A 27505-nucleotide genomic window follows, 5' to 3' on the forward strand; every position below is an offset into this window, starting at 1 on the left:
CAACAGCAAAAGCATTCGTAGTCATGATAAACATCTAAAAATTCATGTTGTTGTTGTTGTTTAATGCCATCGAGTCGTAGACGACTCATAGCGACCCTATGAATGAACAGCCTGAGCACTGTTCGTACATAGACTTTCCAGAGGCAAGCCATTTTGGAAGTGGATGCCGCTCCTGCTTCCAGGCTTGATTTAGTCGGGAAGCTCCAGCCAACACTGTCCACCATGGGTGCCCATTACCACGATTGGCACATCACTGTCACAGGCTTCAGCATCACAGTAACCACGAGTTACCTCTGTACAGCAACGCTTCCTTCCCAGCTGCCTTGGGCTTAAGGCCGCCTCCTGGTTCAAACCCTATGCCCAGGCTGGCTAGCCTCACTCCAGGGACAGAGCAAACTTGCACGTCAAACACATTCCCGGAAAAGCAGTCCACTCCAAAAGCTTGCCATGATTCCTGCACTCCCACCACCACGCTCCTGCCTTCTGGCAAGGAGAGTTTCCCACGAGCCTGGGAAGACATACATATTAATAACCTCTTTCCCTTTGACTAGTTGTTACCTTGCCCAGCTATTGGACATTTTTAGTCACAAGTGTCTTTATTCTTAATTATGCAAGTAAAGGCCTTTAACATTTGTTGAATTCTTCAATTACATGATAAATACTGGATTAGGCCTTCTATTTAAATTGCTGCTTTTAGGTGCCCTTGAGTCAACTACAACTCATTGGAAACCCTTTAAACAACAGAACAAAAGTGTGTCTTGTCTTGTGCCGTCCTCATGATCTCTACTGTGCTCAAGACCATCGTCCCAATCACTGTGGCAGTTCATCTTGTTGAAGGTTTTTCTCCCCTTTGTTGACCTCTATTTTCCCCAGCTTGATGTCTTTTCAAAGGACTGACATCTCCTGACAATATACTCAAAATACATGAGACGGAGTTTCAGCATCTTTGTTCCTCAGGCGCAAACCCGGTTGTATTTTCCCCAAGATGTATTTGTTTGTTCTTACATTAGCTCAACAATTTACCACAGTAACCTAGAAAGCAGGCATTTTTATATCATCTTAGACACAAGCCAACAGTATCATGCATGTAGTACTAGGCTTAGAATCGGGGTCTCTAACTCCAAAGTACAACACAGCATAAGTGTGAAATGCAAATAATGATCTGTAAGACCTTCTCTGGCTCTATTATCCCACAGTTGAGTATTATTATTTTTGGGGGGTAAGGAAGAACATCATTCCATATGTTTTGTTTATACAATGTCATAAAATGTCCCCTAAGAAAGTTTCTGAATCTAAAAGCATACTTAAAGAGTTCCAGAAAAATCTATCACAAAGCATTTTATTTTAGAAGAACAATAATTGCCAGAAATGTGAAAAATCTTTAATTATTCCATGCATTTCTACAAAAGGGAAATCTGAATAGCATGCATATATTTTAAACAACTGTCTTTCTTGTTGCTGTTAGGTGCCACTGAGTATGACTCACAGTGACCCTGCGAACAACATATCTGAGCCTTGTCCTATCCTGTGCCATCCTCATCTCTGACACACTCAAGCCCATTGATGTAGTCACTGTTTCAGTCCACCTGGCTGTATGGTTCTCCTAGCGAGGAGCTGATGGGTTTGAACCACTGATCTCTTGACTAGCAGTCATGCCTTGCCCACAGTACTATTGAAGCTCCTGAGTGGTTGCCATGCCTTGGGGGCACTTTCTGTGCAGGAGGCCCGAGTTCTAGTAGGGTCAAATCACACCTTGCCTCTGAGCTCTGCTCTGACGCAGAAGCATCACAAGAACAAGAGAAGGCTGATTTTCATTTTTCTAAAATGCTGACCATTTCAGGAGTTGCTGGTCCTTCTACGAACTTCCAGCTGCTCCTTCTCCCTGTCTCCCTGCTCAGCCCAAGCCACCATGTGCCCAGCCACAAACGTGCTGACTGGCTGCAGTGCCTTGCACTTCAGGTAATTAATTCTTTCCTAATGTAGGTTAAGCAGGTGTGAAGCCTTCCTCAGAAGACAGAGATAAGGCAGCTGCTTTTCAGAGACACCCCTGGAGTCTCCGGGCTTAATTGGGCTCAGTTGACTCCCTGAAAACTGGACAGGCTGGTACTATTGAACTGGACATGCAGATATATAGACTTCTACAATCCAAACCCAGTCAAAGAAATTTCAGCTGGTTCCTTTCCCTTCTTAGCATAACAATATTACCAATTTGCAGCTGGGAAGCAGTGCTCATTTTGACAGGGGAACTATCGTTTCCTTATTGCAAGTAAAGTTAAATGATTAATTAAGACCATTGAGGTTTCAGGATGGATTGTGTTAAATAGACTGTGTTGCTGGCTATGCAGTGGCTCTCGCTCGCAGGTGGACTACTATACCTTCCCTCTTCAGCATCTCAGCTGCACACAAGCTTCTGCTAACAGAGAACCCAGGTCTCCTGCACAGAAGGCATCACTTAGGCCTGCCACAAATCCAGGAGCTCAGGTGGCGCTATGGTTAAGGCATGGATGCTAACCAAAAAAGTCAGAGGTTCAAATCCATCAACTGCTCTGTAGAAAAAAAAAGAATGTTCTGCTTCTACAAAGATTACGGATGCGGACAAGTCTACTCTCTCAAACAGGACTGCTATGTGTGGGAATTGCTCGACAGTAGCGGACGAATAACAACACTGAACTACAGCATTAGAGACCTAGAAGTGAACGGAAAGCTGAACATCACCAAACATTAAGTCTGAATACATACTTTGTACCTTTTTTCCTGTTGCTAGAAAAGGGTGAACCAAAAAACCCACAAATTACATGGCAAAAGTAAATAAAAGTCATTGACTGCTTCAGGGCGGGGAGAAACCATAGAATTGTCCTCCTTGAGGGAACAGGAGAAGCATTCTTCTTCTTCAGAGAAATATCATAGTCAGTAAAAACCAATTAATGTGTATATTTATTTACCACATCACATAGGCAATTGAGCCAATTGTAGGTGATTTTGACAGGTTCAATGGTTTCTCGTACTTGGATCCTTCTAATAGTCATTGAAAATTTGTCTGTATTAAAAAAAAAAAGAAAAGAAAGAAAGAAAATTGGCCTGCACTGCGGGTGGGGAAAGTGTGTGTGTGTGTGTGTGTGTGTGTGTGAGAGAGAGACACGTGCTCTAGCCATACATGTCCAGTCTTCGAGTGAGTTATCTGATTTGTAAAATGCCAATGATACAGAAACCTCAGGCCACTTTTGATGTCAGTGTACAGTTTTCCTGGTAGACTCATTAGAAATTAAAGTAAGGGAAATATTTAAATGTACCTTTAGGGAGAAAGGGCACTGGTGACTCAATAGTAAATTCTCACCCTCCATGTGAGAGACCTGGGTTTGCATCCAGATCGAGGCACTTCATGGGCACCCGTTGCCTGTCTATCAATGCAGACTGAGATGCTGCGATGCTGAGTTGGGTCACAACAGACCCACACTTAGTTTCCAGACTAAGGAGGATTAGAAAGAAAAACCTGGCTATAATTTTTTAAAACCAAAGGATAAAAACACTATGGATTGCAGTGGCCCAATCTACAATTCATAATGTATTGGTGCAGGACTGGACACTGTTGCCTTCCAGGTACACAGAGTGGTCATGAGCTGGAAGTCCATTTGATCGTAGCTAATAAAAACAACAATGAAAAGGAGCTAGGAAGGTTGATCATGTTAACTGCATGTATGGTTGAGAAGGAAAAGTCACACAGTGTGAAAATAAGTGCGGTGTCCATTCCAGCTGGAGACTTCACTTTTGGAAACTTTTTTTTCACTAGTATGATGCAGAAGTCTAGGTGGTACAAGGATCTATTAGACCTCAGAATTGTTGTTGTTGTTGTTGTTGTTGTTGTTGTTATGTGCCATCGAGTCATAGCGACTCATAGCGACCCTATGTACAACAGCCCTAAACCCTGCTCTATCCTGTGCCAATCTCATTGCCTCCGACACACCCATCCCAAATACCCCAGTCACTGAATCAATCCACCTCATAGAGGGTCTTCCCCTCCTGCGCTGTCCCTCCACTTTGCCCAGCATGATGTCCCTCTCCAAAGACCTGTCTCTCCTTACAACATGTCCAAAATATGTCAGGCAAAGCCCCAGAATCCTTGCCTCCAAGGAGCAGTCTGGTTTAACCCTCTCTAGGATGAATCTGTTTGTTTTCTTGGCAGTCCAGGGTACATTGAGTACTCTTCTCCAACACCACAGCTCAAAGGCGTCAATTCTCCTTCTATCCTCCCTAGTCATTGTCCAACTCTCTGATGCATAACAAGTGATTACAAAAACCATGGCCTGTATCAGGCGCACCTTAGTCTCCAGAGAGACACCGTTGCTCTTGAGTACTTTAGAGAGGACCCTAACTGCAGACTTTCCCATCGCAATACGTTTTTTGATTTCCTGGCTACTGATGCCAAGAGTGTTGACCGTGGAGCCAAGCAAACTGAAGCTGTGAACAATCTCAATCTCTTCACCATCCATCCTGATGCTACCGATTGGTCTAGTGGTGAGAATTTTTGTCTTCTGAACATTGAGCCTCAGTCCATATTGAAGGCTGCAGTCCTTGACCCTCTGCAGTAAGTGCATGAGGTCCTCCTCAGTTTCAGCGAGCAGGGTTGTGTCATCTACATAACGCAGATTGTTGATAGATCGTCCACCAATCCTAACGCCACGCTTCTCCTCATAGAGCCCAGCCTCTCGGATAATCTGCTCTGCATACAGGTTGAAAAGGTATGGAGACAGGATGCATCCCTGGCGTACACCCTTCCCAATTTTGAACCATGCAGTGTTGCCCTGCTCTGTTCTGACTACTGCCTCTTGGTCCAAGTATAGGTTTCACAATAGCACGATTAAATGTTCTGGGATTCCCATTCTTTTCAGAGTCAGCCACAGTTTGTTATGATCCACACAGTCAAATGCCTTTGCATAATCAATGAAACACAGATATACATTCTTCTGGTATTCTCTGCTTTCAGCTAAGATCCATTTAACATCAGCTACAATAGCCCTAGTACCACGACCCCTTCTAAACCCAGCCTGGACTTCTGGCTGATGTACTGTTCCAGTCGTTTTTGGATAATCTTCAGTAGAATCTTGCTTGCATGTGAAATCAATGATATTGTTCTGTAGTTTCCACACTCAGTTGGGTCACCCTTCTCTGGGATGGGAACAAATATAGATCTCTTCCAGTCAGTTGGCCAAATGGTTGTTCTCCAGATTTCTTGGCACAACCTGGTGAGCACATCCACGGCAGCATCTGTTAGCTGAAATATGTCAATTGGTATACCATCTATTCCTGGGGCCTTATTTTTTGCTATTTCCTTCAAAGCAGCTTGAACTTCTGCCTCCATCACCACAGGCTCTGGCTCAAATGCTATTTCATTAAATTCTTCTGTATCTGCCAATTCCTGTCGATACAATGATTCAGTATATTCCTTCCATCTAACCCAAATAACACTTGGTTTTCTTTGTGCATTTAATTCCTCCACCAACCACACCAGGAGTTCAGCTAGGCTCCCTCTCCTGGTCTCTTCATCTACATCAGCATCATTTCCTTTGACACATCAAACTCACACTTAGCTTCCTGAATCCAGAGATGACTTATTTAACAAAACTTGATCTAAAGATAAAGGCTGGCTTAGGCACAAAGGATCACCATGACTAGTATTTTTGAGGGAAAGCAGACAGAAGGGCATAGTTTATGTGGCTTTTCTGAAGTGAGGCTTGTGATCCAAAATTACTCCAAATTGTCCTTACGATGAATTTAAGAAATCCTATTCCTTGCAACATACATGAGGGCAGGCAGGCATACATGCAGGTTACTACATATTCTAACATTGTTGAATAAACGTTCTATTTTGTCTAGAGTGAGAAGTCTTTATTTCTCAAAGTCATTATGTTAACTTGCTCATTTCATAAACTGGTTTTGATATGTGCAAGCCCAGGTCATGTCGCTGTTTTTTATCTACAAAATACAGCACTTTGTACAAGAAATTCTGAGTTCAGCTGAGCAATACTCCCCTTCTCTTCCAAAAGAGAAAACTCAGCAGTTAAGATTTTTTTTTAAAAAAAAAGAGGAAACCACTCTCTGTGTTTAAGAAGTGTTTTTAAATTGCTCTGTGTTCCATAGAAAACTGTTTCTCTGACACTTCAAGTCTCCAGCTGCCATACAATTTATATCTCTTTCCTCCGCTCTTTGTTTTTCAGCCATTTTCCCTGAATGTCAAAGTCAATTTAGTGCATTTCACTTTGCTGAATAAATCAGAGGCGAAATCCTTGCTAAAAGTGAAAATTTGATTTGCTAAAAGGAGCTTAGGGCAACTATTAATCAATATATCCAGAGTGTCAAAGCCAAGGCCAGGATAGACATGCATTCATTTGGAGATTGGCTGAGGCAGATAAAGGAACGCAGGGGAAAGTGCAACCAGCCCCGAAAAGGAGGTGGGTTAGAGTTGGAGGGAGGGCCAAACAGAGCAAAGGGAGAGATGATACACAGAGTGCAGGGTCTACTGCTCTCCACTCCCAAATTCTTCTCTTAAAACAAATGGATATAAATATCTGATTTATACCAATTATGCCAGTCTTCACAGAATTTACACACATGGCCCCCAAAACCCTTCTCCTCTTAATTCATCAAGGACTTATGAATGAACAAGAACTAAAAGGCAGAGGTAAGCAGTTCTATTGAGAAACAGAAGAATCCTCGAGTAGAAAGATAAAGGGACTTGAGCCCTATCTACTGGAGACCAATATCTGATCACTGCAGGACAGGGTCTCAGCTACTTCATGGCTTGGAAAATATTTGGTATTCTAGAATAGTCTATGTAAATCAATGCAAAGTTTCAGATATAAGTCTTTCCAAAGTGTGGTTCTAAACAGGCCATAAACTTAACAAAACTCAAATAGATTGCTGTCAAGTTGGAAGCTACTCCTGGTGGATTTTCTCAGGCTATAAATCAAGCGAGAGGAGAAAGAGGATCTTTCTGCCCTGGAGGGCCTACTGGATTTGTCCCAGCACCAAACTCTGCCTTTGGATTAGCAGTACAACTCCTTAATACTAAGTCGCCACAGCTTCCTAAAGAGGTCATCCTCTGTAAAAACGTTGAATGGCTCCCCACTGCCTTCTGTAGAAAATGTGATTTGCTTAGCATAAAATTGGAATATTTTCATGTTGTGACTTTTGTCGGCATCTCCAAGCTCACGCCATGGTCTTCCATATTCTGTGGCCTTCTTAAGAGCACACCTGGGTACAGATCACATGCAGGTCATTGGTGTACAGCAGCCAACCTGACAGAGAGCTCCTTAAATATTCATACAAAGTGAGTGGAGGGAGAAGAGGAAGGGTGGAGGAAAGTGATCCAATAGCAATTGGTGTAACTAATATTATTTTTATATTTGACATGGCCAAAATATTTCATATTTGTTCTCTTCCAATCTAGTTTACTTAAAACTTCCAATAAAATGTGATGCCCAGTGAATCTGAACAGAGTTAGGACTAAAATATCCCATTTTAGTGACCACTATACCATTCAACTTCAATGTGTCGTTAAACATGGGTTGTTTGAATGAAAGGGTTTTTTGAAATGCTCTGAAGAGTGAAAAAAAATCTACATAGCTGTTGCTTACTTTTTTTAATTTAAATTTTAACGCCATAAAAAAGATTAAATTTGAACAATTCAAGTCTAGAACTAATAATATCATCAATCCAAAGCCATTTTTTTTCTCTCTCACTCTAACACACACATATATATACACACACGTGCATGCACCCACATATATGCAAACACACATCCATATGTACACACAAAACTATAAATAAATATATGTTTCAGGATAGGGACCATGTTATGTGTATCTTTAATATTTTCCACAGGAGCAAGTGTTATGCCCAGAAACTTATCATAATGTTGTGAGGTCGCATCTAGTTGACTACAAATAGTATAACTATAGTATAGTGGACTATAAATAGTAAACCTGTGAGCAACACATCTGAACCTTGCCTTATCCTGCATCGCCCTCACCATCTCTGATATGTTGGAGCCCACTATGAGAGTCACTGTGTTAATCCATCTTATTAGGGGGTCTTCCTCTCTTTCTCTGAACTGCTAGTTTTTCCAGCTCAGATGAGGTCCTTTACCAAGGCCTGGCCCTCCTGACAACACGCCCAAACTACCTGAGACAATCTTTCACGATCCTTGCCTCTAAAGAGCAATGTTACTACACTTCCTTCTAAATGGATTTGTTATTTGTTTTTAGATGTATAGGAAGTAACTGGAAAAAAAAAACAAAACAAAACTATGGCTTGGAACATAAACATACACTTTATTCTTTAAATTGACATCCTTTTTCTTTAGAACTTTGGAGAGCCCTTTGACAATTTCCCCAATGTAACACCTTTTTCCCTAGCTTGACTGCTTATACCATGGGTGTTGATTTTAGATCCAACAGGGTGAAAAGAAAGCCTACAGATACAGACTGGGAACAAACACTTGGTAATACCATCTCACACAAGAGTCTTATAACAAAAGTTTATACAATACTCCTGGGCCTCCACAAGAAAAAGACTGATAACCCAATTACAATTACATGTGGCAAGACATGGGAAAGAATTTTCACAGAGGAAGATATTCAAATGGCAGACAGACACAAGAAGAAGTGCTCCAAATCACTGGCTATAAGAGAGATGCAAATAAAAAACACAATGAGGTACCATATCACTCCAGTAACAGTGGTAATAAGTAATAGATGTTGGAGAGGATGTGGCGAGAAAGGAACTCTTATACGTTGTTGGTGGGATTGTAACATGGTGCAACCATTCTGGAAGGCAGTGTGATGCTTCCTCAAAAAGCTGAACATAGAAATTTCATATGACACAGGTATTCCACTACTTGGAATATATCCTGAGAATATTAAAACTGAGGCACAGACTGAGATTTGTACACCAACGTTTATAGCAGCATTATTCACCATCACAAGAATATGGAAACAGCCAAAGTGTCCAACCACAAATGAATGGATTGAGAAATTATGGTACATTCACACAATGGAATACTATGCAGCACGCAGAGGCAATGACTTTGTAAATTATTACCTAACTTGGAAGGGACTGGAGAGCATTATGCTGAGTGGACTAACTCAGTCCCATAAAGATAAATATTGTATAAGACCGTCATTGTAGAATGAGTCTAAGGATCCAGGAGGCGTGGGAGAGGCTGGAAGCAGAGGGATGTGGCTGTGCAGGGGGAGGGGGAATTAACCATTGGATTGTACAATTTGATGAGGGGGGATGAGGTAAATGGAAATAATTTGTTCAAATTTGTATTCAAATTTTGTAAATAAACTAGTAGAGAAAAAAATAAAACGATTATCAGCAATATTTAACTTAGATGTTAATAATATTGTTTGATAATTTTTAACATTCTGTTGACTCATGTTTTTGGAAATGGGAATAACTATGGATCTCTTTTAGTCAATGTCTTGATATTTTTGTTTGTTTTATCATCATCATCATCAGCATCATAATCGCACTGCTAAAATAGCGTAATTTTGTTTAATGTTCATCAGAACCTTTTTATTTTGCTTTTATGAGAAGTATACAATGGTATGGCTATGTTGGGTGCACATTTGAGTGCTTAATCTAATGCAATTACCATAAGGTTTGAATGGTTAACAAGCTTGGCCATACAACACAGTTGTTAGATTCAGTTTTACCAAGAGGTGTCAAGAAGTGCCATTAAAGAAGTATCTAGCAATCTACCTTGAAGAAGTCAGCCATTGAAAACACTGTGGAACGTAATTCTACTCTGACATAGTGGAGTCACTCTGAGTCTAAATTAATTTGATGTCACAACATATTCCCCCCGCCCGGGCCAGTAATTGAACAGAAGCAACACTGGAACTGTATTAACAGGAGCATAGGGAATTCAGGATGATCAGGGGGTGTTGGTCTCTAATAATAGCACTGATTGGTGAACACTGGTCTCCATGAGCATCCTTGATAGTGTGTGGGGTGGATCTTGGTCTAGGAAACATCACTGTTTCTTTACCAGGCAACTTCTCCATTTCTAGCAAGAGTAGTCACACAAAATATAATTCTACCTAACTTGGGAGGGACTGGAGAGCATTAAGCTAAGTGAACTAACTCAGTCACACAAGGACAAATATTGTATAAGACTGTTATCGTAGAACAAGTATGAGGATCCAAGAGGGAAAGGATGAGGAAAGGAGCAGAAGGGTGAGGATGATCAGGGTGTGAGGCTGTGTTAATCAGGGTCACACAGTTTGATGAGTGTAGGGAGGAATGGGTGAAGCAAATGGGAAAGATCTGGTGTGGAAAACTACATATACAAACTTCGTAAATAAAACCAGCATAAAAAGAAATATTTTTTTTTAAAAAAAAGAATATGGTATAAAAATGTCATTCTTGGACTCTATTTCAAGGATATTTTCATATATCTCTCAACTTTTTAGTTCATTTTTCTAACAGAATGTTACTTCTGAAGCTGATGCATTTTCAATTACTCTGGATGTGATAAAGGAGGATAGATGAAATTATTTATACTCTATTGATGCTGCCTAGCTAGGATAGGATGGGGACTTCGCTAAATATGATTCTCTCAGCTAGATAAGCTTCTCCCTATCCCTATTATAATCAATGTTGTTATGAGAACTTTGGGAAAGGACTTTTATTAATGCTAACTTTTGGGATCACTTGGTTTTAATTGCAAGAAAATTACAATATTGATGCAGTGTCTTGGAAACTAAACTAAAATGAACACTGAATGCTTTTCATTTAGATCATAATACATAATGTTCAAATTAAGGATATATACATACAATTTGTAAAATTTCTGTGTTTATTTTTCTTCATTTGATTTTTACAATATAAGTAAGGACCAAAGCAATAAAGTAGCTGACAAAAATTTACTCAATTAAAATGTTCTTTTTATGAACATTTTATTGTATATCTTTGTTCCAGAGTTTATCAGATCTATTGACATTTTAAGTTAGATAACTGTTAATTTTTAATATTTAATTTTATTTTATTGCTTTTAAATTTATTTTTAATTTATTTTGTTTGCATATAAAATTTGTATACATTGTGTTTCCCTGATTGCTTCATTCATGTGGTGTTTCATATGATCATTATAATACATAGTATTTTATAAAATTAATCTATGCCCACTATTATCCTGTCTTTTCAGGTTCCTATTGGCTCTTTCCAATTCCTTCACTCCCTTCCTCTGTGTCTTCCAAACTCTGTGACCCCTTGATTTTCTTCCTCCCCACTTTTAGCCCCCCTCCTCCCTCTCATTCCCTCTTTGGACTTTCGTACACATGTTATTAGTTATCCTCTTAAACCACAACTACAGCTATGCAGTTACAACAAATACAACGTCTAAATAATCGGTATGTTTATAATTTAAACAATCTCATTAGGTATTTTGACTCTTAGGTTTAACTTCTTTCCACTTAACTAAAAGATTCAACTACTTCAAATTCTGAAATCAATACTTCAACTTCTGAAATCAATGTATTATATTCTAAAAAAGAAATATTAGTCTTGAGATGGAAGGCTATGAATGCCTTAAGTTACACAAAGTCTACTTCAAATTAGAATGACATAGCCAATTAGCAGTTTTGTGTTATTGTTGTTGTTGTTACGTGCCATCGAGTCACATGCGACTCATAGCGATCCTATGTACAACAGCTCTAAATTCTGCTGTGTTCTGTGCCAATCACACTGTCTCTGTCACTCCCATCCTCATTACCCCAGTCACTGAATCAATCCACCTCCTAGAGGGTCTTCCTCTCCTGCACTATCCCACCACCCTCCCAAGCATGATGTCCCTCTCCAAGAACCGGTCCCTCCTTGCAACATGTCCAAAGTATGTTAGACAGAGCCTCAGAATCCTTGCCTCCAAGGAGCCACCTGGTTTAACCCTCTCCAGGATGAATCTGTTTGTTTTCCTAGCAGTCCATGGTACCCTCAATACTCTTCTCCAGCACTACAGCTCAAGGGCATCAATTCTCCTTCTATCCTCCTTGGTCATTGTCCAACTTTCTGATGCATAACAAGTGATAGCAAAGAGCATGGCCTGTATCAGATGCACCTTAGTCTCCAGAGAGACACCATTGCTCTTCAGTACTTTGGAGAGGTCCCTAATAGCAGACTCTCCCATGGCAATAAGTCTTTTAATTTCCTGGCTACTGGTGCAAAGAGTGTTGACTGTGGAGCCAAGCAAATTAAAGCTGTGAACAATCTCAATCTCTTCTGTTGTTGTTATGTACCACTGAGTTAAAACTAACTCACAGCTGACTCTCCAGTGGGTATTTTAGAGGCATTTAATGGCAGAAAAGAAGATTGCCCATCATTCTCCCTCACAGCACCTAGAGGATTAGAACCATATGCCTTTGTATTGGCAGCATAACCCTTTGTCACTAAGCAACTGGGGTTGCCTTTTCATTAACTAATCTAATCATTTAGGAGTGGCATCCTCTTCCTGAACAACATGGCATCAGAAACTCTATGAACTTTTATAAATGCTGACGGTTGTAGAAGGGCTTCAGGCCTTTTTTCTTCATAGGGTTGCTATGAGTCGTGCTCGACTCAAAGGTAATCAACAACAACAACAACAACAACAATAACAATTATACTTGACACAGATCCAAAACAAAGTATTAAGTGTTACCTATATATTGTATATTCAACCCTTAGTAACTATGGCCTATGTTCTGTAAACCATACACATATGTACATGCATATATGTATAAACATGTATATCTGTACATACGTGTGCATGTATGCTTATATATGTTTCTACACTCATATATACATGGATACATTGTTTGTATTACTAATGGAAGCATAATCTTACAGTAACTATTTCCTCCCATCTTTGTGCTTCTCCCATATATCCTAATCATTTAATAGTGGTACTACATGTTTTATGTAAAGCGTATACAACTTTGGTTAGGGAGTAACATAATCTCTAAAATAAAAATATGTTAGAATAATAAATACATCTTCAAGTAGGATCAGTAGTCAAAACATTTTGGATATTTTCTTACAAAATGCATGTGGAGAGAAGAAACTGTTCATCATCCTTATAGAATCCTGCTATTTCTAGGCAAGCACAAATATAGTAGTTGATTAAACCAGAACTCATTTTCATAAGGATAAATACAGCATAAGACTATTATCGTAAAAATAGAAGGAAAACTAATAAGATGTGCATAAATGTCTAAAAAAGGGAGAGGAGAAGGTAAAGGGCTGAGGATGAGAAGGGGTAGTAATCACAGGGTCACAGAGTTTCTTGGATGAAGAAAAGGGTGAAGGAATTAGGAAAGATCCAGTGGAGATCTGAAAAGATGGGATAGTAGTGGACATAGGTCAATGGTGACTAATTTTATAAGACACAATGTATGGGGATAATTGTATGAAACACAACGTGAATGAAGGAATGTGTGAAACACAATGTATATAAATGAAACACAACATATATGAACCAATATAAAATATAATTAAAAAAATTAAGTAAACGTGTTATTTGTGTAGCTTCTCATAATTTAGTATTTATATAAAAAAATCTGTTGCATGGTAAGTGAAAAAGACTGCTTTCCATAATTTGAATTTCTATTTTGCATACACAAATATACTTAGAAAGGTTTTCTTTGTTTATATTGCCTTCTTAGAGTAGCTTTCTTTTAAAGATTAATATTTCCTACTTCTATTTTTTTTTTTAAATAACTTTCACGTCTAAAATAGAACCGTGAGATAAAACTCCCTAAATGAACATCTTTCTTTAATGGCTAATGGTTTCATTTGCTATTGGAAAGAAACAAGCCTACTTGGAATCTTGCTCCATTATGTTAAGAAAAAAATTCCTAAAATACACTTACTCACTTAATTGTTTATACATTTATACATGTTCTTGTGCTTTTAAGTAAACTATCTGACAAGATAGTTTATTTAAGCCACTTACATTGGTTAGCTAATACAAGTTACTGTTTCAAGCGCCATCTGACTAAGCACATTGCTCATGTTGGTGACCAAATGCCAGTACATAATAATATTTTAATCAACCACAAAGAACAATAATAGATCCGACTCTGGGCTGACAATCGTCTTATCACACCATGTGAAACCTAGCTCTAATATTTGACGGAGCCTCCATTACTTGGCAGCCCATTCTCAAAAAGGCCAACAATGGAGAGAGAATGAAGTGGAGTGTGCAGTACCTTCGTATCTACATAAAAGAGATTAGAAGCGACAGCGTTCCATTTTACAGCTCAATCATATTGTGTTAGCATGCGCTTATCCGAGCGCGGACGAAATTGAAAGAGAAATAAAAAAGAGTCAGGCAGATAGGAACCAGAAAAGCGAGGCATGAGCAATTTCCAAGGATATAAAAGGATGCTAATGGCGGGGTCCTGTCATTCTTTAAAAGGGCTATTAGGGCACCATCATCTGTTCTTTTGCCCTTATGCTCCTCCAACTAAAGTCAAGCATTTTCTAAAGCCTTTGTGATCTTTCTCTTCTGTAGATAAAGTGTGGTGATGTTTCATAACAACACACTTTTCCATTTATATGATTTATTAATATAAGCCAACTAATTCTATTTACTGATTTAAGGAAAACCTCATTCCATATGCATTTTTCTTCAGTATTTTCATTTGTTGAGTTCGTCACTTCTTGTGCATGAAAAACAAGTGGACAAAAGTTCGTTCTTAGAAGTGAACGAAGATCGGGTTTTATCACAAATGCTAAATTTCATTTAAAAATATATGTGGGCATTTGTGAGTGTTCTTCTCTGTGTGTGTCTATTTACTAACTGCAGACGCAAAAAGAAAGGAGAGCCTTGGATTCCAGTCTGATTTAAAAACCAGAAAATTCACCTGAATTTCAACAACATTTTGATAAAAACAATGAATTTTAAAATTAAGGCTCACCTGAATGCAATCCATGCTTTCAGATCTATGTCTTTAATTTTAACTCTGAGTGTCAGGACTGGTTCCTGGTATCAGAATCCTCATTTAACTTTTATCTTGGCAGTAATGTGACTTTATTCTTCTTATTCTTGTTGTCTTTCTCTCCTTCTCCCACACTCCTTACAGTTGCTGCCTGGGCCTCTTGCCGCCATCCAGCCTTCCTGAACCCACTGCACTCACTTGTATCTGAGTACCCTGCTTGCACCTGAAAAGGCAGTGTGCCATACTTCTTGTCAGAAAATTAAAAGCAAGTTCAGTTAGTTCCTGTTTTGTAAATCCCTTTCTGAAAAGCCAAGATACTCCTTCACAATCACTGAAAAGCCACTGAAAAACCCCTCCGGGAATCTCAAATATTCAGGCTGTGAATCATCCCTTCATGGTGGCCTCCTCTGGCATTTACAGAATAGAGAATAACGTCAGTCCCCACCATTTCCCAGCCTCGCTTAAGACTGAACACATAATCGTGGAGTAATTGTTTCCACCACTGGAAATGGTGTTACTCATAGTTATTTAAAGTTACTGTCCTTACAGCAGTCACTATAACCCCTTTACTGTGACAAGTTCCTTTGTGAGCTGACATTCCTACTTAGAGACACAACTGGACTCACAACTGTATCATTGAATTTTCCTCACCAGAGGGTCTCAGGAGGAGCTGTGGACTTTAACAGGTCTTTGCTATTTGATGCTTTTATAATATAAATACATTTGTTTGACTTAACACATTTCTTCATTTAGGGAGGACTTGGGGAGAGTTTCTTGAATAATGGGTGGTTGGGAAATATAGTGACATAGTCTTTTATATGGTTGTCACTAATAACAACAATTCTGTCACCATTATTATTTTGAAATAGTTCTTTCAAATGTAGTCAAGTGTGAGGCTAAAAGATCCTGATCCTACTTCAGGAAGCAATTCCAAGTCTGTGTTTGAAATACATTTGGGAAGTGTTTTTCCTTCTCTCTGCCTCCAATCTCTCCATCTTTGAATTGAGGATAATAATAGCTGATTCCTGAGTTAGAATAGTGGTTCTCCACTGGGGGTTATTTTGTCCCCCAGGGGACATTTGGCAATGTCTGAAGGGATTTTTTGGTTGTCACAAGTGAGGGGTGCTACTGGCATCTAGTGGGTAGAGGTGAAGGATATTGTTGAACGCCCCACAATGCACCAGAGTCCCCCCCACAACAAAGAACTATGGCTCCAAATTGTAATAATGCAGGGGCTGAGAAAACAGAGTTAGTGTGCTTGTGTGTGCCTGTGTGTGTATATAACATCATAATAATTATATAATATATATATATATATATATTATCTAAAACCATTTCTTAGATCCTTCAATCAATGGTAATTTTCTTTCTGTTCTAAATTCCTTCAATAGCACTTCCCTTTCAAATAAATGTCTACCTACTGCTTAAACTCATTCTAGTTGTTTCCATTGTTATAGTTTCTAGATACTATGATATTTTTCTAACATGTCCTGTTTGGTATTGCTTTTCTAAAGGCTATTTATATGTGATTCCAGCCCAGTGTAATACCAGCTATGCACAGGACCCAATCCCCATCCTCACATGAGATGCAGTAATCCTTGCGTAGACACCTCTTAAAGAACACACTCAAGATCACCTATTTAACTAGTTTTGACTTAATTTGGGGTGCTTTATTAGCAAACAGTGTAAGACAAAGTAGTTGGTATCATACAGAGTGATGTTTAAATTAGTTTACAATTTGCTTGGCCTCATCTAGAACTGCACCGAACAAAGCCATTCAGAAATGTCAGCTGTGTTCCTAACCACTGTAACAAATTGTCGCCTGAACGCTGCACACCTAATGACTTCAAATTAGCTTCACTGCGATATCGCCTGACAGTTCGTTACGACTGTTAGCAACATAGCTGGCGTATCATGACCAATAAATTGGTTTCAGTGTGGGCTGGGAAAGGGACTTCCATCAATTTGATTAAAGAAATTACTGTAGCATTCAAAGCATAAAGACAAACTAGTTTAAGGAGACAGAAATAAGTTAACTGTACCAGAAAAGCATTGCTTCATCGTTCAAAAAAACTTGTTTATAAAGTATTTGTAGATGGATGTTCAAATGAACAAAAAATTAATCCAAAAAGAATACTTAAAATCTCCAAACTTGTGATCCGCTTCATGTGTACTGGTTATTACAGGACAGAGCGATAAAGAAAACTGATAGAATATTAATTATAGAAGAGCAACTTTAAAAGACAAAACAAGAAAATCGTACCATGTCAATTTAATGGTTGTTTGTTTATATATAAGTCCACTGTAAAGATGTCACAATAAAGTTAGAGCCACGAGTATTAATTTAGTATATAATTTAGCAACTATACACAGAAAAATAAGTGACAAAAGGAAAACCAAAAGATACATTATACAGCTGCTAACAAAGATATTTTTTACGGTAAAATCAGAAATTAAGAATACATCCTTTAGGAGAAAGCACAGACATTTAGGAAAAAGTAATAGTCTTCGCAGTTCACTTTCCTTTGGCAATAGTACCTTCACATTAAACAAAAAAAAGTACTAACAAAAGCTGTAGATGACAACAAATATAAACAATAGATTATGATTCTATTAGGATCAACAAAGTTATAAATCTAAATGTGATAAAAACAAATGCCAAGTTTCAAAAAAACCTTAATGAGAAATTTTCCATTTTTCTAATTCAACATATATTTCCCCTTAATGAGAAATTTTCCATTTTTCTAATTCAACATATATTTCCTAGGAAATCAACTGTCACCTTTTCTTTTTTGTTTGATTCAGAAAACATACCTGGAATATGCTTTGCCCATCCAATGATAACCACCAACTCTCGATCGGCCAGGTCACACAGTGTTGTGAGGGCTTTGATGTCACTGTCAGGGACAGTAGGGTCAGGCATGGCATAGATCTTCTCTGGTTCAGCCACCAGCAAATGGGACACAATCTTGTTATCTGCAGAATCAGAGCAGAGCACTACAAGATCACTAGTAGTATCATCCCTTTTTCACAAGCCTTAGAGGATTCTGTGTTCTGAAAATTATGTCAAACTACCTATAATAAATCCTAAACATTCTATCTACAGCTCAACGCATGTCTATTAAACAGAAGTCAGAGGGGAAAAAAACCAAAGCCCATGGCAAGAAATAAGACATTGCAGCATGTACAGAATGTATGCATTTTCTCTCTTTCTGCTCTTTGCCAAAGTCTCTGCCTATAATGAAAAATTTTACAACAAACAGACAAGAAGGTACACTTTCTAGACTGTTCTTGCACAACCTTAAGTGGGATTTGGTAAGCAGACTCATACTGCACACAATAGCTTTAAAACAGAAACCTGGAAGTTATCCATTGAGATACAGACTATAGTGTCAGAGGCAAAGAACACCTGATGTCATCACCATCATGGGTATGAGAGCCATTATTTATCTTAATTTCTCTAAAAAGAGAAAATGTTGGGAGGCCTTCTGCCTGGGTGAATTATTGACCATATGTCTCCAACTCAGTGTTGTTGTTAAGTGTCATCAAGTTGAGTACAACTGATAGCAGCCCTATTAACAACCAGCCTGAACCCTGCTCTATCCTGTGCCACCCTCATCATCCCTGAAATACTCAAATCCATTTCTGAAGTCATCATGCCAATCCGTGTCATTGGATGGTCTTGTTTTCTTTCAGTGATCCCCCATCCTTCCAAGACTGATGTCGCTTTCCAAGGAATAGCCTCGCCTAGCAACATGCTCCAAGTAGAAAAGAAAAAGATTCACCCTCTTTGCCTCCTAGAAGCACTTTCTCTGGCTGTACGTTCTCCAAGATATATTTGTTTGTTCTTTTGGCAGTCCGTGGGACATTCTGTACTCTTCTCCAGCACAACTATGTGGACCATAACAAATTATGGCTAACACTGAAAAGAATGGGAATTCCAGACCACTTAATTATACCAATCTGAATTCTATAGCTAGACCAAGAAGCTGGTGGAATAGGGGAACACTGCATGGTTTAAAATCAGGAAGAGTATGCATCAGGGTTGTATCCATTCTTCATACCTACTCTATTTGTATACTGAGCAAGTAATTCAAGAAGCCAAATTCTGAAAGGAAGAATGTGGCATCAGGATTTGAAGAAGTCTCATCAACAATCCACATTGTGCAGATGAGTCAACTTTGCTTAAAATGAGGAGGATATGAAAGGCTTGCTGTAGATGATCAAGGACTACAGCCTTGAGTATGGATTACATATCAACATCAAGCAGATAATTATCATCACCACAGCATTAACAATCAACATGATGATAGATAGAAAAAAGACTGAAGCTGTCGATGATTTCACCTTCCTTGGATCAACAGTCAACATCCTTGCTAACAACAGTCAAATAATCTGGAAATGTACTGCATTGGGGAAGCTGGCTGTTAGGGACCTCTCCAGGAAGCTGAAGAGCAATGATGTCTGTTTGAAGACTAAGGAGGTGCACCTAATTCCGGCTATGGTCTTCTTAATCATCTGCTATGCATCAGAGAACTGGGCAATGAATAAGGATAGGAAAAGAATTGAAGCCTTTGAATTGTGGTGCTGGAGAAGAGTACTCACAATCCGTTTCTACGGTTTCTTAAACAAGGATGTTTCTGCTGCGGCACCTTCCTCCAACACCCAGCTAGTGTTCCAAATAGTATTGGTCCCCAGAAAAAAATACTTTTACTTGAATGTTTTAACAGTTTTCCTCTGAGTGTCTACTTCTTTAATCCTTCAACTCCATCCTCTCCTTCAGATTTATCTGTCTGAAATTTGTGATGTATGTTTTAAAAATCCTTCATAAAATAAACACTGGAGATAAATGGAAAGAAAAGCATCACATCAGATGTGTTTTATTGCTCAGGGGCATGTGAGGGTTTATGGAAAGGGTTGTAAAGCCTTGATAACGGAATGATTTTTTTCTAGTTGGCTCTACTTTCAATTTCTCTGTGTAGCTTCAGATTTTATGCTTTTCTTTCTAAGTAAAAAGACATAAATCGGTAAGGATAAATATAGTTAAATGTTCTATGTACTATTACTCTAGAAAATTAGAACATTAGGAAGTATCTTTGAAAATAAAGCCAAAGTTTCTTCTGTGATTTATTATCTAATTTGAATTTCATTATACATTTTTAACTTTTTAACCCCCAAAAGACAGACCAGATATACATTTCAATTGAAAATAGTGTTCCTTTAGTCTCCTCCTATGAAATAAGAAGCAAATCTGAGTCAGAATTAGCTCTTTCATTAGTCAGATATAATTTTTTAATTAATATTGCTATTCTGTGAATTATAAACTCAAACTCAGCTCAATGACCTCAAGTCAGAAACAATTCCTAGCTGACCCTCCCTTGGGTTTTCAGAGACCATAAGTCACATGGGAGGAGAATTCCACGTTCCTTTCAAGGATTCACTGGTGGATTCTAGATTGCCTATCTTCCTCCTGAGGATTTGTTGGTGGATTCAAACCACCAGTCTTTGGGTTGAGAGAACAACTCTCTACCCACTAGGCCACTAGGGCTCCCTATATAAATTACAGCGATTGCAACTAATCAACAGCTAACAAGTTGCTGGCAAAAATTCCTTAGCATCATCAAATTGAATTAGATAGACCTAAACACTCAATTTCCCAGGGAAAAATAACCCTAAACAGTAATGGGATTATTTTTTAATTTGCAAGATCTGCATAGAAGAGCATCTACATACCCTACAGAAACAGCCAGCACACTGTATTTTCAGCCTCACTTGGAAAAATTTCAACTTTCATTTCCTTTAACAATGCAACAAAACCTTTCTGCAAATGGCTAGATTCTCATGGTTAAGAAAAAGAGCAACAATGAAATGCACAAAAGTGCACCCAAATGCATCATGATTTCAGTTACTTTAATTCAGGATGAATGCCATCTGTTTTCGACCCAAGTCATTGGGTATTTGACTTGAGGGGCCAAAGAAATTCAGCAGAAGCTTTAAGATTCCCATTATTCAGGACATGGAGTAGCCAGAAGCACCATTTCTATGTCAATCATATCTAATATTTTCCTAATTAGAATCAATAGAGCCCAGGATTCATTGTGGAGGCCTTCGCAGTTCGCAACCAGTCAGGGCCTGAAATCTACCCAGCTACCTTCTCAGCAAGGCACACGCACAGCCTGATGGCACTTATCTGACAGGATCTGAAAATTAAGTTTTATAAATGTTTGTTATAAAAACACACTAATTTGATAGACTATGGGAAATTAGCACAGAGGCCTTTAGATAATGAGTGATGATTTATTAGACGTTCTCTTTATCTCCAACAAATGGAGCTTGCTGAAATTGCTGTAATCTTCTTGAAGGTACTTGACAAGCCACTTCCTAACTTCTCAAGTTAACAGAGAAAACTGTGGATTAGCCTCTGTCACGAGATCTCATACATGGGCTAGGGCTCACTTCTCTTTGAGAAGAGGAAATCATTAAGGGTTTCAGCCCCTATCCGGGTAACATCTACGAAAAATGCAAAGTCTGGATGGGTTGAATCCAGAAATGTTAAACCTCTAATGAAATTAAGCATTAGTGTTTATTGCATTTTACTGTATTATCAGAAAGTTTTTTATCATAATGTGTAAAATCTGCTTAATGCAATCCTAGATTGTATTTGCAGAACGCCAAACCGCTTATGGAGGCTAGGGAAGAGATGCCAGATTAGACAATTGAAGGTGTAATCAACATAATGTTTTTTGGAAAGGCAAAGTGAAACTATGCCATATGTTCACTTAAGCTTTAATTTCATGTAAAACTGGTTGCTTTTCCTTTGACATAGCTAAAATGTCCTTTCATTTACAGTTCAGAGTCTGTTTCATTTGTTTAACAGTTTCCCCATATGCTCAAAAGTAAGATGCACAGCAGTGACCCCTCCTGGAGAAATGGAATTAGCAGTGGACACGTTTATCTCTTCCCTCAAAAGCAAGTGGATCAAAAGACTCACCCATGCCTTTCCAGCACAGATGTGCCCTTCTCTGGTGAGTGTTGGTTGTGCCATTAGAGACAAGGCGAACTATTTGTGAGAAGGATTTCCACACAACACCTCTAAGTGACTAATAAGAACTTTATGCCCAAGACTCTAAAATGTTAGCTCTGTTGCACAACAGCCATTAACTGATATTTTAGAAAATGTGATGCAGTTATTGGCTCAATCTATTTTCCAGCTCTTATGTAGTTAACGGCAAAGAGAATGGGCTCACATTATCAGTGTACCAGTCAGCCTTTCAAATTGCAACCTGGCATCATAAAACCACGGACTCTTTAAAAACATTTCATAATGCCCATAAGGGCATCTGAGATGGAACCACCAACCTCTTTGCTTATTATTAGTAGGGCCCATTCCTATTTTAATCTCTTCCTAGGCAGTGTGTTAAGCTTCTATAGCACCAAATTAATGAGGCTCTAATGTATTTTCATTGGGAGGCTGAGCAGTCAAACTCATTTCGTTAGTAAAAACGACAAAAATCACTTTCTTGTGAAATCTGAAACTAACAGCTCAATGAACTACTGATCAGAGTATGATCCATTTTATGTACTTCTGAAAAGAAAGATAACCAGGAAATGTAACATCTGCGCCATGTAAGCTAGGCGGTAATATACTTATGCTTCCACAGAATGGCTAGGTGCATGAAGAAAATAAGAGGGAGTAAACAACAGAAATCTTTTTCTGGGAAAAAAAGGTAATTAGCAAAGTTTCTATTGCTTCTCATAGGCAATCCTTGGGAATAAATTTATAGGCCCCTGAGAAAATAGAAAACTTCTTGAAGTAAGGGGAGCCAGGTTGGCAAATAGGGAGACCAGACATGTCTGCTCTACTTACATGGCTTTTTGGCTGGCTGCACCAGCTGAGGGTTCAGGTAGGGGCTGTTCTCCGCATCTATTCTGCGCTTGTACTTCTGCCGACCTCCACGTACTCTGTCAAGACGCACCCCTTTGGAGAAAGAAAGACAGACACTGGCTTACTCTTTGGGTGGCGATCTTTGAGACTAGTTAGAAACATAAACCATAGACTCAAAGCTCTGTGGAGACAAAAACATGAACATAGAACTCTGTTTACCCGGAGACAGATTATGGAATGAATCTCCAATTCACAGATAACATGCCAGGGTCTGAGCAGATTGTGCTCCATAAGTATCTTATGACTTCAGATTGCCACACCTTTCTCTCAGCGTATCTCTGGAGGGACTGAAACCACTGACCTTGGGGGTAGCAGTTATAAATGATAATTGTTTATACCAACCCATGGATACCTTCATGGGACTTACAACTCAAACACCATCGAGTAGGTTACTACTCATAGTGAACATACATCAGGTTTTAAAAGCTGTAAACATAAGGAGAGACTACCCATCTCTCTCTCACAGAGACCTGGTGGATTCAAAGCACTGGAGATGCAGAGCCTTTGGGTAACAGCACAGCTCACTACGGAGGACGCCAACAGAGCTCCTTTGGGAGTTCTATAGGCATGTTTTGTTTTGTTTTGTTTTTTCTTTCTTTTACATGCAGGCTAAATAAAAATGTTCACTGATTAGAAACCAAATTATTGTTGTTGTTATGTGCCATCGAGTCACCTGTGACTCATAGCAACCCTATGTACAACAGCACTAAATTCTGCCCTATCCTGTGCCAATCTCACCATCTCCAACACACCTGCCCCTGTTATTACCCTAGTCACTGAATCTCCATCTCATTGAGGGTCTTCCTCTCCCGTGCTGTCCCTCACTCCACCCTCCCAAGCATGATGTCCCTCTCCAAGGACTGGTCCCTCCTTGCAACATGTCCAAAGTATGACAGACAAAGCTTCAGAATCCTTGCCTCCAAGGAGCAGCCAGGCTTCACCCTCTCCAGGACAGGTGTGTGGTATATTCAATACTCTTCTCCAACACCACAGCTCAAAGGAATCAATTCTCCTTCTATCATCCCTAGTCATTTTCCAGCTTTCTGATGCACAGCAAGTGATTGCAAAGACCATGGCATGTGCAGCCGCACCTTAGTCTCTAGAATGATATCCTTGCACTTCAGCACTTTAGAGAGGTCTCTAACTGCAGACTTTCCTATAGCAATACATCTTTTAATTTCCTGGCTGCTGGTGCCAAGATCTCTAGAATGAGATCCTTGCACTTCAGCACTTTACAGAGGTCTCTAACTTCAGACTTTCCTATAGCAATACGTCTTTTAATTTCCTGGCTGCTGGTGCCAAGAGTGTCGACTGTGGATCCAAGCAAACCAAAACTGTAAACAATCTCAACCTCTTCACCATTCATTAGGATGCTGCCAATTGGCCCAGTGGTTAGAATCTTTGTTTTCTTGATACTGAGTCTCAATCCATACTGAATACGCCAGCTAAAAATCATGAATGACACTGGATGCACAGCCATCAAAGATGCATTTTCATATTAAAGAAAGAGTAGATTTTCCTGTGAATGAACATAATGAAGCTGTTGCTGAGCCCTAGTCTGTTGTTGTTGTTGCATGCCTTTGAGTTGGGACTGTCTCACAGCTGACCCTTCAGTAGGTTTTCAGAGGCAGTTTAATAGCACAGGAGGAGACTACCCATCCTTCCCCTGCGGAGCAGCTGGTGGATTCAAACCAAGTTCCTTTGGGATTGCAGCGCAGCTTTTTAGGACTAAGCCACCAGAGCTCAAATAAAGACATAAAAGTTTCATATTCTTTTCATTGGTCATCACTGCATGCTCAATGCAGGTTCATGTTGCTGTAAAGATCCTTGATGTTCGTTTCGATTCATACAGACCCCATTGTAGTGAGTCTCTCTCGCTGCCTTGGAAGGAATCAACTCATAGGAGACAATCCTGAAAGTCTCCAAGGCTGGAAATTACACTGGAGGAGATCGTCCATCCTTCTCCCATGGAGCTGCTAAAGCCCTACAGAGGAGCACTGCTATATAGAGTTTTCTCAGGGCAAGTTGCCAGCCCTTCTTCTTGGGAGCCTCTGAATGGATCGAACTATAGGCTTTTCGGTTAGCAGCCATGCTTTCCACTGATCAAGGGCTACCCATCCCTTCTTGATCTGCTAGAGGACTCAGTAGGACAGTGTGAGAGTGTAGAATGTGCAAACAAAGAGGCATCAATATGATGGAGGAATTAGACTACAAAAAAAGTCAGTCCCATCAGGTGGAAGGCCTGTTCCATATTTTAAAAAAAGTCCATGTGTCTCGAAGGGTAGTGCTATTTACATTTTGGCACACGTCTGTTTATACTTCCAGAGGAGAAGGCGTAGCTTCTTTTTTATCTGTTTAAAGTTTTTACAAAAAAAATCATTTTTGTTTGGCTTTTTTTTTAATTCACATTGTGTTCCAAAGAGCAGATTTTTGAAGCTGAATGTCTTCTTTTTTATTAAATATTTTTATTAATGATTTTAATGCAAGATATATTTTTACAGTATATTCTTTCCACTTAATTCCCCCCATTTATTCATTGTCACACATTTTCCTCCCTACCCAACTCTCCCCCTCGGTTTATTTTTCTCTGAAGAAAAAGAAATATTTCATTATTATACAATCCCCCCCCCGAGTCCACAGTCCACTTCAGTATGCATTTCTTTTTCTGTAATCTTGTCATGAAAATAATACCTAGTCCTATATTCCTTTTAAACAGTTCTTTCTCTCACCTGTTTCAGTGCAGTAACATTATTTATCCCCTCTTTTCTTAGGTTCCCCTCAACCCCGATGCTCATAAACAAACGAATGGATAGAGAAGCTGTGGTATATTCACACAATGGAATACTACGCTGCATTGAAAAATAAAGGACTCTTGCAATATTATTCAGAATGGGTGACCTTGGAGGACATTATGCTGAGTGAAATATCTCAGTCACAAAAAGACAAATACTGCATGGTGCCACTGTTGAATGTCTTCTTGTAGGAGGCTGGATGTCAAAGGATGAGCATGTTTGTGTTTTGTTTTGTTTTGTTTTCCAAATAGTAGGAGGCTGAGTCAAGACTAGAGTTTACTGCTGGCAGTGGATTTGAACGAATGAGGGAAAAAGGCAAAAAGAAATGTAAAAGGGGAACAGTGGGGATGAGATTATTAATGAGTTGCCGCAAATGACGGCAAATGTGTTTCTAAGCACGGTCATCAATTTTAAAAGTGTGTGGCAACGTGTTAATAATTTCACTTCTGCTTGTAAACTGTAAAGTTACAATTGTTTGTTGTTTTTGTTAAGTGCCATCAACTTGACTACAACTCATGGGGCCCAGATTAACAACAGATGTAAATCTTGCTTTATCCTGTGTCCTTTTCATGATCTCTGCCCTCCTTGAGGGCACTGTGGTAGGGTCCTCCTCACTTGCCTTAACACTTCACCTTTCTCAGCCTGACATCTTTTGAAAGACTGACCCCTCCCGAAAATCTGGCCAAAGTATGTGAGAAACAGTTTCACCATCCTGACCTCTCAGGAGCACTCTGTCTGTAGTTTTTTTTAACACAGATTTGTTTGATCTTTGGGCAGTCAATGAGATAGATGCTGAGTACTCTTCATCAACACCACAACGCAAAGGTATAAATTCTTCTTTTGCTGTCTTTATTCATTGTCCAACTTTCAGCCACATAGGAAGCAATTGAAAACATGGTGACTTGGATCAGGTGTATCTTAGTCTTTATACAGATACCCTTGATCTTTAGACCTTTGGAGAGATGTCCATGATGTAATACAACTTTTGATTTCTTGACTGCTTCATGGTTGTTGATTGTAGAATACAAGCAGAATGAAATCACTGACAACTTCAAACTTTTCTCCATATATCATGATGTGCAGAGATGATAATTTTTGTTTTCTTGATATCGACATATAACCCATATTGAAAGCTGTACTTTCTAATCTTCTGCAGTAAGTACTTCAAGGCCTTGAGTTAAGACGTGTGCTGCCAATCCAGAGGCCCATGGTTTGAGACCACCCATTGCTCTGCAAAAGGAAGACAAGACAGCAATCTCCATTTATGTGCTTTACAGCCCTGGAAAAGTCTCTGGAGGGGTAGGTTTTGACTTGACAGCACATAATATAACGCTGCAATCATAAATTATGATTACAACTTATAATTGTAAAGTTTAGGTTTGTTGTTGTTGTGTACCACTGAGTTGGAACTGGGTCATAACTGACACTTCTCCCCCGTGCCCCCCCCACCCCCTGCCCCAAGAGTTTTCAGAAGCAATAATTGCAGGAAAGGAGATTGCCCTTCTCCCATGGAGTAGCTGGTGGATTTGAACTATGTACATTAAAGTACAGGCTGAAGCCATATACATCAATACAAATTATAGGAAAGATTGCTTGTTAGTAGATAAATAATTTCTACTAGTATAAAGTTGCACCTTATTTGAGAGTACAATGTAAGATTATCAGGGGTTTGAACTGGTTCATGCTGGCTCTACCACTGACTGATAATTAGAATTTTACAACCTAGATATAAAATCTATATAAAAATCTACAATTTAACATGATTAAAAGGAGATTCTTACAGCGCTCCG

At 39.2% G+C, this 27505-nt stretch overlaps 1 protein-coding gene across 3 annotated transcripts in view; it reads right to left on the bottom strand.

Annotated features, from left to right (window-relative positions):
* Positions 1–27505, bottom strand: part of ESRRG (estrogen-related receptor gamma) — an 826733-nt gene that overhangs the window by 70552 nt on the left and 728676 nt on the right. For all 3 annotated transcript variants that reach the window (XM_006890562.1, XM_006890563.1, XM_006890561.1), the window contains 2 exons: positions 22846–22956; positions 17793–17954 (listed from right to left, as the gene is read on the bottom strand). In XM_006890562.1, coding sequence (XP_006890624.1) covers positions 17793–17954; positions 22846–22956 — 273 coding nt within the window. The remainder of the gene's footprint in view (positions 1–17792; positions 17955–22845; positions 22957–27505) is intronic.

Source organism: Elephantulus edwardii, unplaced genomic scaffold (genome assembly GCF_000299155.1).
Source record: "Elephantulus edwardii isolate Elephantulus edwardi_28Jun2011 unplaced genomic scaffold, EleEdw1.0 scaffold00090, whole genome shotgun sequence".
NCBI classification, from domain to species: domain Eukaryota; kingdom Metazoa; phylum Chordata; class Mammalia; order Macroscelidea; family Macroscelididae; genus Elephantulus; species Elephantulus edwardii.